This window comes from Pseudomyrmex gracilis, unplaced genomic scaffold (genome assembly GCF_002006095.1).
Source record: "Pseudomyrmex gracilis isolate BER0280 unplaced genomic scaffold, ASM200609v1 scaffold_56, whole genome shotgun sequence".
NCBI lineage: Eukaryota > Metazoa > Arthropoda > Insecta > Hymenoptera > Formicidae > Pseudomyrmex > Pseudomyrmex gracilis.
This window is the reverse complement of record NW_018020640.1, coordinates 234,682-247,474: the sequence shown is the minus strand read 5'-3', so window position 1 is coordinate 247,474 and position 12,793 is coordinate 234,682. Positions and strand designations below refer to the sequence as shown.

Genomic DNA, 12,793 nt, shown 5'->3' with positions numbered 1-12,793 from the left:
CACCAAGATGATTAATTAAATGCAAACATTGCCACGCCCACGTTGACGAGACAACGTGAAGAGATAGATGTGTGTGAACACACCAGCACGGGTCGTATTTACTACGTGGCGACACGTGATGCTCACCGATCCCTTTGCGGGATACACGATCTCCCGACAAATGTAGGTCGGTATTATTTAACGGAAGTGACCTTTCCTCTTTTTTTTTTTTTTAGTTTTGAAATTTTATTAGTTTTTTTAATTTTTTTTATTTTATTGCGCCAATAATTATATTTACGTTGTTGTAATAAAGATTTGCAAGTGTTAAAATGAGATATAATTTGTGAACTTTAGATAAATCAGTTGAGTAAATTAAATTAGTTTGAGAATCTGTTAAAACCCCATATCCCAGAGAAAATTGAATAAATATTACACTTTGGAGGAAACATTTTGCGGATAATAAGCAAAGAAAGATATAGGATTGTCAACACAATTAGATTGTGAATTAAATTGAAGGATGTGAAAATCGCGAATGTGTGTTTTCTTTTTGCACACATATGAACGATAGTGGTAGCGCGTGCGGTTTTGAGAAGGGTCGGTACAGCAGGCTATAGTGTTTTCCGTTAGCCATCTGTCGAGGGGAACACCTCCCGTGGATTAATTGGAACCCCGCGTATTGATCCAATAACGTGAGTGCTAGATACACGAACCGCAGGAAAGGCAAAACTTAAGAGAGAAGAGAGATATACTCAAGAGAGAAAGATGCGCGAAAACTCTTCGGAATGAGTTCGACGGTTACTGTTCTTAATTACGTTAAGAAAAAAGTATGCGAAAAGAGAAAAAGATAACCGCGCGCCTCTCTGACAATAAAGTGAAATACAAATAGAACAATTTTATATTAGTTCTCCCCCATGTTAGTTCAAACTTAAAGTAACACACGCGTGTGAAAAATTCTCCGATATAAAAAATTAAAAATAAAACATAAGATCTGCCTGATAAACTCAAATGTTTTGTCAAATTCAAATTAATCTCGTGATATCTGACATCTCTCTTTTGAGTTAAAGAATTATGTTTTGTGTGCGATTTATAATACATTGTCGCGTAAATTTATATAAAAAATTTTGAAAACTTTACAAGACATTTTAACAAGCCCAGTTTTACAAGTGTAAAATGCGCGCGCACACACATGAAATTGTACAAAACCGATGTGAAAACATTCTTTCCAACGAGTTCGCATTGCAATGCACACATACACACAATTAGTATTTACACCCGCCATGAACTTCTTTACTTGGACAACTTTTCTTCAAAGTTTTTAAAGCCGAGTTCTCTTTACCGAATTGTCTCTCTCGTTTGTCTGTCTCTTCGCGCGTCGCGTGTCGCAAGCCGACGACGTGTTCCGCGTTAATTGTGCGTTTTAATTAAAACTAATATCGTCCACATTGAAATAAATTAAGACGCGTCTGGCAGTCCTCCGCGTTTCGCCAGTCCTCTCGTCGTTCTCTCTAAAAACCGTCTTTAAAAAGGTTTAGTGAAGAAAAAAAGTGCGAGAGATTCGTCTACATATTTTCACGCGCTGATTGTCACAAGAGATTTATATACGTGTGAGCTTTTCTTGCTATTGCAGTTATTTTGCGCTTCACTTTGAAGTATTGTTTCTCAGTTTGTCTTCGATGTAACTATTAAATTTTGCGCGTTCTTGCGACATTTTGTTTATAAAATATATTAATTCCGTTCAAATGGTTTTCTACCAAATAAAAAAAAAAAATAGTAAAGTAAAATATGTGCATGTAAGAAATATGAAACGCGGGAGAGACGCCGAGGAAGGTGCGTTGCTTTTAAAGACGGTGGTGTTTGACATTTACAGAATGTGTGCACTAATTGCAATTCTGATTGTAGCATGCAAAACATGCATTAATTTACATATTTAGATTTTCAACTATATATCGAGATATGTATTTTTACATAAATTTCTGTTTTTGTTTGTTTAATCGTAGTAATGTAAAAGCACGACGAGAAACATATTTCTTTTTTTTAGAATCTTTATGGTTTTACACAATTAAAATAACGTTATAAAATTATTTACTGATTAAAGATCATCGAGATTAATTCAAAGTGAGACACATTTTTCTGACGGCTGATTAAGTTCTCACTTATTCGACAAACGGATTTTGACAAACATCGACATCTAAATTTGCAGAAGAAATCAATTGTAATCAAAAACGAAATTGGAGCGAACCGGTTAAAAAAGCGTCCAGTAAGCAATAAAAAAAATCCAATTGACAAGATTTATTGACAATCGTACAAGATCAGACAAGTGGTATGTTTACAACGGAATATATCTAACACAATAATACTCTAACAAACTATACATTTGCGATAGATTGTGCCAGATAGTGATATATTATACTCTATATTCTACACATTTATATATAGATTTCTCTATCTAAAGACTCTCACGGGGATTTAAACACGGCGAGGAGTTTATCCTTTTCTTCTCCCTCTTGTATTTCTTTATCAGCCTCCACCGAGCGCGTTGCGTAGCTCCGGTCTTTTTCTGTTTTTTCTTCTTCTCATCGATATCTTCTGTTTTTCCTTTTCGGCTTACAATCAAGGACCCTTCCGTGGGAAATTATTCAGCGGATGTGTATGTACCGTGTATCAGGTTGATTCGCAAATTGCGGGAGCCAGACCGAGATACTCCCCCTTTTCTTGCGTCGTTTTCACCCTTCTCTTACCGATCTGGCTGTGCGTTCCCGCAGTTCGCAAATCAGCTTGGCGCAATGTACTCTCCTCCAGAGGCAGCGTAGCCGTTTCCTGGATCGCTCCACGCAGGCCGTTTCCTCTGTGGACTGGAGCGGCGCTGCTGTCTGGCGGTAGTGCCCCGAGTTAACCTCCGACAGGGATTGTACATCAAACCCAACCCTCCCTCGACACCCATCGGTTCTCCCCGTTGTGTCCGTGTCCCCCACTTGTGTCAACGAGAGCGCACAACCACCACCGTGTCTCTCACCACTGCCAACTGTGCGAAATCCAACTCCAACGACGTGGCGTGAGGAATTGTCGGGGCTGCTCGTCGTACGAGAGAATCAAGGGAATTGGTGTTGCCAGATGCCGAATTGAAACAGTCGCCGCGTACGATCACGCTTGCACCGTTACAACCTGACATCTCCCAACACTGTCGGGAATTTCGTGCGACGCGTTAACTCGTTCGCGTTAACTTCTAATCAAAAGACGCGGAGAAATAAAACGTGCCGGTCCCACGTTTTCACGCGAATACTTCCCGACGTCGAGAGCTCCGAAACCGCGAGAAATGCTTCTCTTTCATTGGAAAAATTTTGTCACCACTAACTCATCTTTTCTTCCGCTAACGATTACTCTTTTCGCAACACCAACTTGAACTTTCCGTTACTTCCGATTCTTTCGATCGTTGTAGAGAATATTTCACTTTGGGAATGTTGTTGGAATAAAAAAAAAAAAAAACAAAAAACAATAAGAACGTTGCGCAGATGCGTCCGGCGGCGAACTTTTGCACAAATTTCTCAAATCATAAGTTTACGAAGTGTACAAAACAATATTGACAATCGTGGAAGAATATTACGTTGTGATTGATTTTTTTTTTTTTTTTGTGGAAAGAGCAACATTTTGGAATACAGTTGTCTCTCTTTCTTTTGGACGAAGTTTCGTCGAACAACTTGCGAGAAGTTGTCGCTTGAAATTTTCGCTCGATTGAGCAGAACAAACGAGAAGAAGCTCTGTAACTATATGCACGGCCACTATGATTAAAGACACTTTTAAATCAAGTAGTTTTTCCATTCGGAATAAAAAAACTCTCAACACTCACCGAGGTGTGCGATCGATAATTTTGATACATGTGCTTTTTTCAATTCGAAGAACAACTGTTCAGACCGCGTCGAAAAGTTGATGAACCGAATTGGCGTCGCTGATATTTTTGGCGCGACGACAACATTATTTTTTCGGTTTTTTTTGTCCCGGAGAACGAACAAGAACAGCCATTTTTAAACGGTCGACATATCGATTGGAGACGAGGCTAGATCGCTTTTGCATCGGGGTTTCACTAGATAGACCCCAGTGTCTAAGGCTCATTGTTTACAATGTCTGATGAGATTCCCGGCTTGATTTTATGGCGGTGTGTCACGCGAGACTCGGAAACACTTTGAGATTAAATAGAATTTTATAGACGGAAGGAACACCCAGGGGCTGTGTTTTAGTGAAAGCCCTTTTGCTGATAGAAATTACAAGTCCGACGAGAAAATGATAACGCGTAACCGAGGGAAAGGAGACAAAAAAGATACGATCGACTTCGGACTAGCGTTAACCATTTCATCGACCCTGTTGTGTCCGCCACCCCTTCGTGTGTCGACGCTGTCGCTCCAATTCCGTGTGTCGAGTCGTAAACGGAAACAAGACCGATTTCGTTATTCAGTAAATGATCGCGCACGGTTAATATTGTTGGATATATAATAGAAAACCAAAAATAAAATAATCATGCACCAGTTAAAGTCCGACGGGTTCACTTTTTCTCATTGTAATTAGCAACAACGAGTTTTCGGAAATGATCACAAAGGAAGAAGAATCAGTGCGAGAAGTAACAGTGTGTCACACTCTCTGTAGAAGTGTCACGTAATAACCTCCGAAAATGGAGTCCGATAAATCTGGAGTATCGTTCATCGCGTCCGTGAAAATTTCGGTGTTTTTTTCGATCAATTCCTCTTGCTTCTTCTTTGATCGGTAAAAAAAACGTGAATCACCAGCTAATTAGAACAAACGTCCTTCCTCGTGGGGATCGCCTGTCTGTTGAAATATCGATCTTTGTACAAGGCGCCGAGTAAGCAGACACATCCGACCTCCAACGAAACTATGTTACGACTCGCGACCTTCTTCTGACATTCGATCGGGTCGGCCCTCGTTTCGCTGAATTGTGATTGATGATTCCGATTGGAGAAATTGGCGAAACGCCATGCCACGCGAGCGTGTTTGGTGATAATTCGCGTTTTCGGGTTTGCGATGCGAGTGACACACGCGGTGTTGTTTCTCGGGACAAGAGGTCACTGCGCGGCGACGACGACGCGCAGGAATATCCGTGAACGCGCTACGGCCATTTTGCGGGTTATAGGCAACACAACGTAGATAACGGAACGCCTCCGTCATTTCAGGACGTTTGGGGTTTCTTTCGTGTCTGGCGAGTCTCTCGGCTAAGATGGGCCGATTGCGCGAAAAATGACTTCTCACTTGTCCCTTCAATCAACAAATTTTCATTATCCCGTTTAAAAGAAAGAAGGAAGGAAATGAGGGAGGAATAGACAGAGACAGACAGAGAGAGAGAGAGAGAGAGAGAGAGAGAGAGAGAGAGAAAGACAGACAGACAGACAGACAGAAACAACTGGCGATGATCGAGGAAGACGACGAGAACGGGTCTTCGAATCGACCACGGTAGCGAGGCAGCCGCGCCTCTCGGAAGCTGCTTTATCGACTGGAAACATCATTGTAAACCATTCTCGTTCTCGTATCCTCGTCAGCGCGGTGTGCAACCCCATCGCGAGACCAGCGATATTACATAAAGGACAATGTTTTTTTTCTTCGTAATCCTCAGGACGTTGTGTACACAAGGAGAGGCGTTCGCGTTCGGGCGTTTCCACCCCCTGTGTTCGCGAAGTCCGCAGAAGTCCGCCGTCATCACGACGACTAACATCCTCTTCGTAAAACATCCCTCACTTGCTCTTTTCACCTTCTTTCATTCTTCCTTTCGAACGCGAGGAATCGTCTAACGAGCGCGGCACCAATTTGACCCGAGACACACTTTCCACAATCTCTGTACTCTCTCTCAATAAATCTTGAGCACGACGAGGACGATGATCCGAAGTGGACCACCAGGACGAGGACAATGTCCCATCACACCAGTAACTCTTAAAAGGCGTACTGCTGTGACAGGACAATATCCCCGGCCGATGGGTTTGCGATCGCACGTAAGTGTTCTTCCTTTCCTTCCGCGAAAAAGGTTTATACTCTCTCTCTCTCTCTTTTTTCTTCCCCGATGATTCTGGCTCCTCGCTTGCTTTTATCGTCGAAAGGATTGCCAAGCGAGATATGGCGGCCGGCGAAAAATACCCTCTTTGCGAAGGCCGTATCATTCGGTCGAGCGTTCCGACGGCACTGCGTCGCTCGGTGGCGGCGGCGCCTCCGCACCCTCTTCCTACCCACCGGGAGAGAGAGAGCTCTTCTACCTTGGAGCCTCTCCCACCGTGAGGGAAACTCAACCCTCTTCGGTATGATTCCTTGTTTGTGTGCGCCGTTTACACGCATGCGCGAAACACCACGAGAGGGTGTGCGTGTGTGTACGTGCAACGGGGGTTAAGGGAGGGATACGGAGCGCCGAGGGGTTCGCGGAAGGGCGCGGAAGAAGTAGCGCGAGAGGGGCGAGCGCGAGTACAACCCCCTCGATGTTGCTGGGGGCGGACGTGGAGACTGCTACCTAGGTACTGGGACATATCTAGCGATACTGAAAATACTGAAACTACACACTGGGTCTCTCAGCGCCGTTAACTCACCCTCCCTCGTTCCTTCACTTTTGTGTGTGTGTGTGTGTGTGCTGTCTTTCTCTCGCGTTCCCTTTTGTCTCTATATTGCTCTTCTTCTGTTTTTTGTCTTCCTCGTTTGTGCTTTTACCTGCACGTTCTGTCCTTCGTTTGAAAGGCGTAAGACGATCGAGGTCATCGGGAGAGAAGGATGCTTCCCTTCCCGTTGCGCTTGTGGACATTCGTGAATTTGATAAACGTGCGTTTGCCGATCAAATTACCGAATTACATCGGTTACGTATAAATCGCAAAATCGATATATTTGCCGAAAAAAGATTTTTGTTTCCACGTAGTCGGACTAAACGATCGACGAGCTACGACAAGGGTAGTTTAGTTGATTATCCAATAGGTCGCTTGATTCGCATCAAACGGTTTTTTAATTTCGATTGTCACGCGGCGATATCTCAAATTCGCGCCGTTTGATGTAACCACGTCGTCCTGAAACACCGAGGAATTTTATTAAATTTACACGAGATTATCTTGTCAACAGCATTGAATTCAGCGCAAACAAAGTGACGTTTGAAGATCGCAAGAACAACGTTGAACAAACATCATTCAGAAGTATCTCGACAAATCCGGAGAAATTCGGAAGATTGATACAAATGTTTTCGTCAATGATAAATGAATCTTGACGAGTCTAATGACAACTCAAACTCTTGTCCTTTAAAGCTTTATTATCTCATATCTCGTCAAAATGGTCTCGCTTTTGTAATTTGAGGTGAACGAACGTGCGGCAGATGTTCCCCCGTTGATCGATCTCCTCTTCTCAACCAAACAGTAGAGAAGTACTTCGAAATATCAGAGAAGTACAAATTTCTTCTGGTGTTAAGAAATAAATGTTACGAGAGACGAATCGCGAAGAAAAATTGAGAATCGCGAGATAACATTTCTCTCTCCCTTCTCGTCTCTCGAATTTTTTCATAGATCTAGTAAAAAAAATCGTCTGCAGGAATTTTCCGATATCGGCGGTAGTAAGCGTCTACCGTGGAAGAAATACGTTAGACCGTTAGAAGAGGGAAAAGAGTGAGGGAAAAGAAACGCGTTTAATAATCACGACGCCCTGTCGGAGAAAGCACGGCGAAGAAGGAGAAGAGAAAACAGAAAACCGGCGGCGGCGGCGGCGGCGGCGGCGGCATCGTGAGACGTTTTCCGCGGCCGTGGCCGATCAAGCGGTGCGGGAGGGCAAAGGACGGCCGAGATCCACAAGGGGTAGCCGACTCGACCGAGCGGACAGCAGCGCCGTGCTGAGCCGAGCCGAACCGAGCGGAGCGGAGCGCACACGACGAGAAGAACGCGGAGGGGTGTATTGATCCACCAGCTGCGTGTTTCTCGTCGGCGTCGCCCTCCTCCTCCCTCGCGCCCCTTTATCCCTCCGCGGCGCCACTCCCAACCCGAACGACGACTCGCTCGTTTCGCTTCGACCATCACGATTCTCCCTCTCTCTTTCTCTTTCTCTTTTCCCTCGCGCGCCCCGGGACCTTCCCTGCTCTCCCGCTTTATACCCCCGCGACACCCCCTCGCGACCCCATGTCGACCATGCTGCTCGCGGCGATATATCTGAACCGGGCTAACGCGCAACCTTCCGCCACCCTCTCGTCCCGTTACGCGCGGTGTACCCCACCGCTCCGTCTACAACTCCCCCTTGTGCTCTCTTACACCCCCGCGCACCAACCCGCCGTACGTAACGCCGCGCTGGTGAATGTACGACGCGTTACGCCGGATCCTGAGGGAAAAGGCATCGCCACGGCGCGCTATATCTCCAGTTAGATATACAGAACAGAACGACCGTAGTTTCTCTTAGTTTCCTACGTATCTCTCGAGTCACATGCGCCACGAAAGAGAGAGAGAGAGAGAGAGAAACGAAACGAGCGACATCAAGCATCACCGTCTAGAGAGATGCGGCTGATATCGGTTGTTGCTCTTTACGAGATTTCTGACCGAGAAAGAATGTATCCAACGCGCGCACAATGTGTCCGCGCGCGATGTCTTATCTCGCATCGAGAACCATATAAGGACAACAATATGACACTGACGACACTTATAACGGAACAGAACGAGATACAAAACTGTGTGTTTTATCGGAAGAGGACGAAATAGCGGCGCGCTATAAAAACAATCAATTTACGAGATATCGCAAAACAATCGGCATTTTGTACGACTACATACGTACGACTACAAAAAGGACTCTCATCAAAGTCTAATTACGTTTTTTAAGCGCGACGCACGGGCAAAACGAAGCCGCAACATGAATTATTTAACGACACCAAATATAAACGAACGTGGACAAGGCAACACGATAAATCAATATAATTGTAAAAATAATTAATAGAGGTTAAGGACGATAAAAAAAAGACATCGCGCCTATCACGCAGGATTGCTCTCGCTTGCGTGAAAATACATGTAAGATATATTACTTAATTATGTTATGTTTGCAAGAATTTTGTGTGTGTGTGTGTGTGTGCGCGCGCATTGAATCAGTGGCTTTAAATCAGATATCGATGTTTACTTTGCGATTACTCGAAATGTAAATTTATTTTGCAGTACTAATAATAAAGTAGGCGCGCGAAAAAATTTATAGATTAAATTGCAAAAAATTACATCTCGACGTTATAACAGATAATTTTTTATCGATTATGTTTTGCATCACCTTGTAATTTAATAGCTCTGAAGCGAAGACATCTCTTACCTTCAAATTTCGAGGGTTTCGCAAATCGATGAATTTAGGCTTGGACGGAATCTCGAATCTTTGATACTTGGTCAGTCTGAAAAGATGACAAAAACAATATTTTTCTCGTTTACTCGAAAATATAGGTTTGGTTTTTTTGTTTTTTTTTTTTTCTGACGCGTTGTCTCTCGCGGCTCGCGCGCGTGCGCCTTCGGGTTTTTCGCGAAAACGGTGAAAATTCGAAAATGTCATTATCTTCCGTGCACAAGCTCGACGCTCTCTTGTATAACACGCGATAAAATCGCTGCTCGTGTTTATTAACAAGCAAAACGCGATCGCCTGTTACACGGCACAAGTAAAAGTTTTTCTCGCGATCGAGAACGCGAACCGTGCAGTGCCAAGGCCGTTGAAGCTTGGCAGACACAGTGACCTTAGACACATTGGCGTTTATACATAGAATTGTAGATTGTAGCTCACACGGAAATAGAAAACGGACAGCGCTATTTTCCGTCTGTGAGTTCCAGGACTTTGCTGGCGCGACTTCGTTTTGCGAAAATGTGTGTGTGAAACGCATTATTTTTACATCGTACGGTAAAACGCGCGATACGGTGCACGCGGAACTCGCTACTTACTGAACGTCAATCGTGCCAAGAAACAGTCTATGGTAGGACAGAACGGGAATGGAAAGCGCCACGCAAAAGGTTACAATGCCGAGCGGTATTATCTGAAACAGAAAAATAAACGAACACAAGCTCGTCTAATGAAGTCACCGATCTTTTCACGAGATCTCTATCGCCGTTCGCACGAATGCTTTTCTCATTTGTAAAGCTGAAATGTGATAATTAGTAGATGATTGTCTCGCAGCTGTTACAAACAACGTATATATATAATAATTACGCGCGCACGAGCGTGTTTAGCTCTCGCATCGGTTAATAACGCAAATGCTTTGGAATTGAGTATGCGCGTAACTGTGTGTATGTGTGTGTAAGCAACATTCGTGTGTTTCAAGAACCATAATAAAACTTCTTGAATTCTCAATAAGTAGAAAATGATGTGTAAAGTGTTTTTTAATTTAATATGCATATAATTGTTGTGTTGAATATACGCATACGTTATTTCTACAATAGATTTATTTGATTGTTTTGCAGCGCCGGTATGGAGGCGACAAACGGCGCGATCGAGCACGATTTTCACAACGCGCTGGTGCCGATAAACGGTAGCCATTCAGGAAGCTCCGGCAGAAGTACGCCGAACGGCGGCGACCCGGCACCAGGCAAACTCTTCGTGGGCGGTCTGTCCTGGCAGACAAGCAGCGAAAAATTGCGAGAATACTTCAGCATGTTCGGCACCGTCACCGACGTTCTCATTATGAAAGATCCGGTTACGCAGGTCGGTCCACCACTTTCTTGAGTATATATATCTCGTCTTTTTTTTTTTTTTTTTTTTTTTTTCGCCCGGTCGATTACGGTTGTATTTAATTTGTTGTACGAGGCTGTGTTTGTCGTCTTTGACAGACTTGCCGGTTAATTACTGTTTAAAATTAATCCGTCCGGATTTCTCTTCGGTCGAAGTGTATTTTTTGTGTGAATAGAAGTCTGACGATATTACATTAATGTTGACGAGATGCAAGCAATTATTTAATATTTTCTTCTGTGATGTTGTTTTGTTTAAATGTCTAAACTAGTTTGGCATTCGTTATTATAACTGACAAAGAAATATTCGAGAATTAATTGTAAATTGTTCGAACCGACGACGCGAACAGCCTCGTAGAAACAACAGCGTGGCCCACGCGTTTCCAAATCGCGTTTAACATCGCGTCAGATAATTTTTGTCGTAACAAATTTCTCCGACTCATCCCGACACTCGCCCCGAGTCGCGGGAGAGTCGGTCCGCGATAAGTAAGAAAATACCGCGTGAAAAAAAAAAAAAAAAACTAAATTTCACCTCGACAGGATTCGATGTACCAAAGCAATCTCTCCTTCCACTTCTGCACGAAACTATTATACGTAGTAGATTTTCGTAGTAGATATGAGAAGTTGTACTAATCGGTGTAATTAATTGCTGATATAAAGTATATTATATTATAAGAGAAAAGTAGATTGTATTATATAGATATTATAATCGCATTAATCAAAAGAAGATGGGAGAGGCAGCAGTCGTTTGTTCTTTTTTATTTTTTTGTTTTTGTCGGATTTTGCAGGCGCAAAATGTTTCGAATGTTGCGCGGGTGAAATAGCAGAGAGATATTCGCGAACGAGAGGGTGGGACGGAAATGTAATACATTTATTATACATATTATATATATATATATATATATACATATATATATATATATATATATGTATGTATATATATATCAGTAGCTCCTTAACGTTCGTAATGGATTTGAGTCTTTATCGCAGTCTTTGTTTCACGTAACATTAGAATGTTTGTCTTAAACATTGGCTTGGACAATTTTGCATGCAAATGGTAGTTTGGTAGCACTAGTTAACCGTTCATAACAAACAAAAAAAAAAAAAAAACCGTTACGGGACCACCGGCGACAAGAGTCAAAGAATCAGGATATAAATCTTTTTGCAAGTAATCAGGAGCGTGTTTCTTATATATCGGATCGGAGCCGGCTTTAGGAAGAGGCGAAGGGATTAGTTTTTGTGACCGACCGCGTTTTGATAATAAATATTTTACACGATATACATATTGTATATAAGAAGATGTGACTATAAAATTCAATTTGTTCTCATATGTTTGGATTATGAGAAATTTTCCATTTGGTCATGAAAACTCGTCTTTCAGATCATCAGTATCTTGCGATAATAAGAATAGCGAAGTGTAAAAAAAATGCACGGGTTTCCATGAATCACAATGTCTCTCAGAGCGTTCGATGTCGCGAGAGCGAAAGAAACAGACAGTTCGCGAAAAAAAAATAAATAAATAAATAAAAGAGGAAGGAACGTAATATATAAGACGGACCATGTGCATCGTGCCGGTTTCTCGGCTTGTTCGGTTACAGCGTAGCCGCGGTTTCGGCTTCATCACGTTTGCCGAGCCCGGTAGTGTCGACAAAGTCCTCAAATGCTCCTTGCACACCTTGGATGGCAAGAAGATCGATCCGAAGCACGCGACGCCAAAGAATCGCGCGAAACAGACTAATCGAACCAAGAAGATCTTCGTGGGTGGTGTCAGTCAGGACACGAGCAGCGACGAGGTCAAGGCTTACTTCAATCAGTTCGGGAAGGTGGAGGAGACTGTAATGCTGATGGATCAGCAGACAAAACGTCATCGAGGCTTCGGTTTTGTTACGTTCGAGAACGAGGATGTGGTGGACCGCGTGTGCGAGATCCATTTCCACACGATAAAGAACAAAAAGGTCGAGTGTAAGAAGGCGCAGCCCAAGGAGGCGGTGCAACCGGGCGCGCTCGCGCTCGGTAAGCGGGTGGTACTCGGCGCTTTGGGAGTGCGATTGGCGCCGCAACCGCCGTTGCCGGTCGCGGCGGCCGCCTCGCAGTTAGTTGCCGCACAGGCACAAGCCGCGCAGGTGCAGGCGGCCGCGGCC

General features: G+C 43.6%; 1 protein-coding gene across 1 annotated transcript in view; it reads left to right on the top strand.

Moving 5' to 3' along the window:
* LOC109853922 (RNA-binding protein Musashi homolog Rbp6-like) overlaps positions 1 to 12,793 on the top strand; it is a 68,469-nt gene that overhangs the window by 53,649 nt on the left and 2,027 nt on the right. The window contains exons 4-5 of the mRNA XM_020426492.1: positions 10,389 to 10,629; positions 12,251 to 12,775. Of these exons, the coding sequence (XP_020282081.1) occupies positions 10,389 to 10,629; positions 12,251 to 12,775 (766 nt within the window). The remainder of the gene's footprint in view (positions 1 to 10,388; positions 10,630 to 12,250; positions 12,776 to 12,793) is intronic.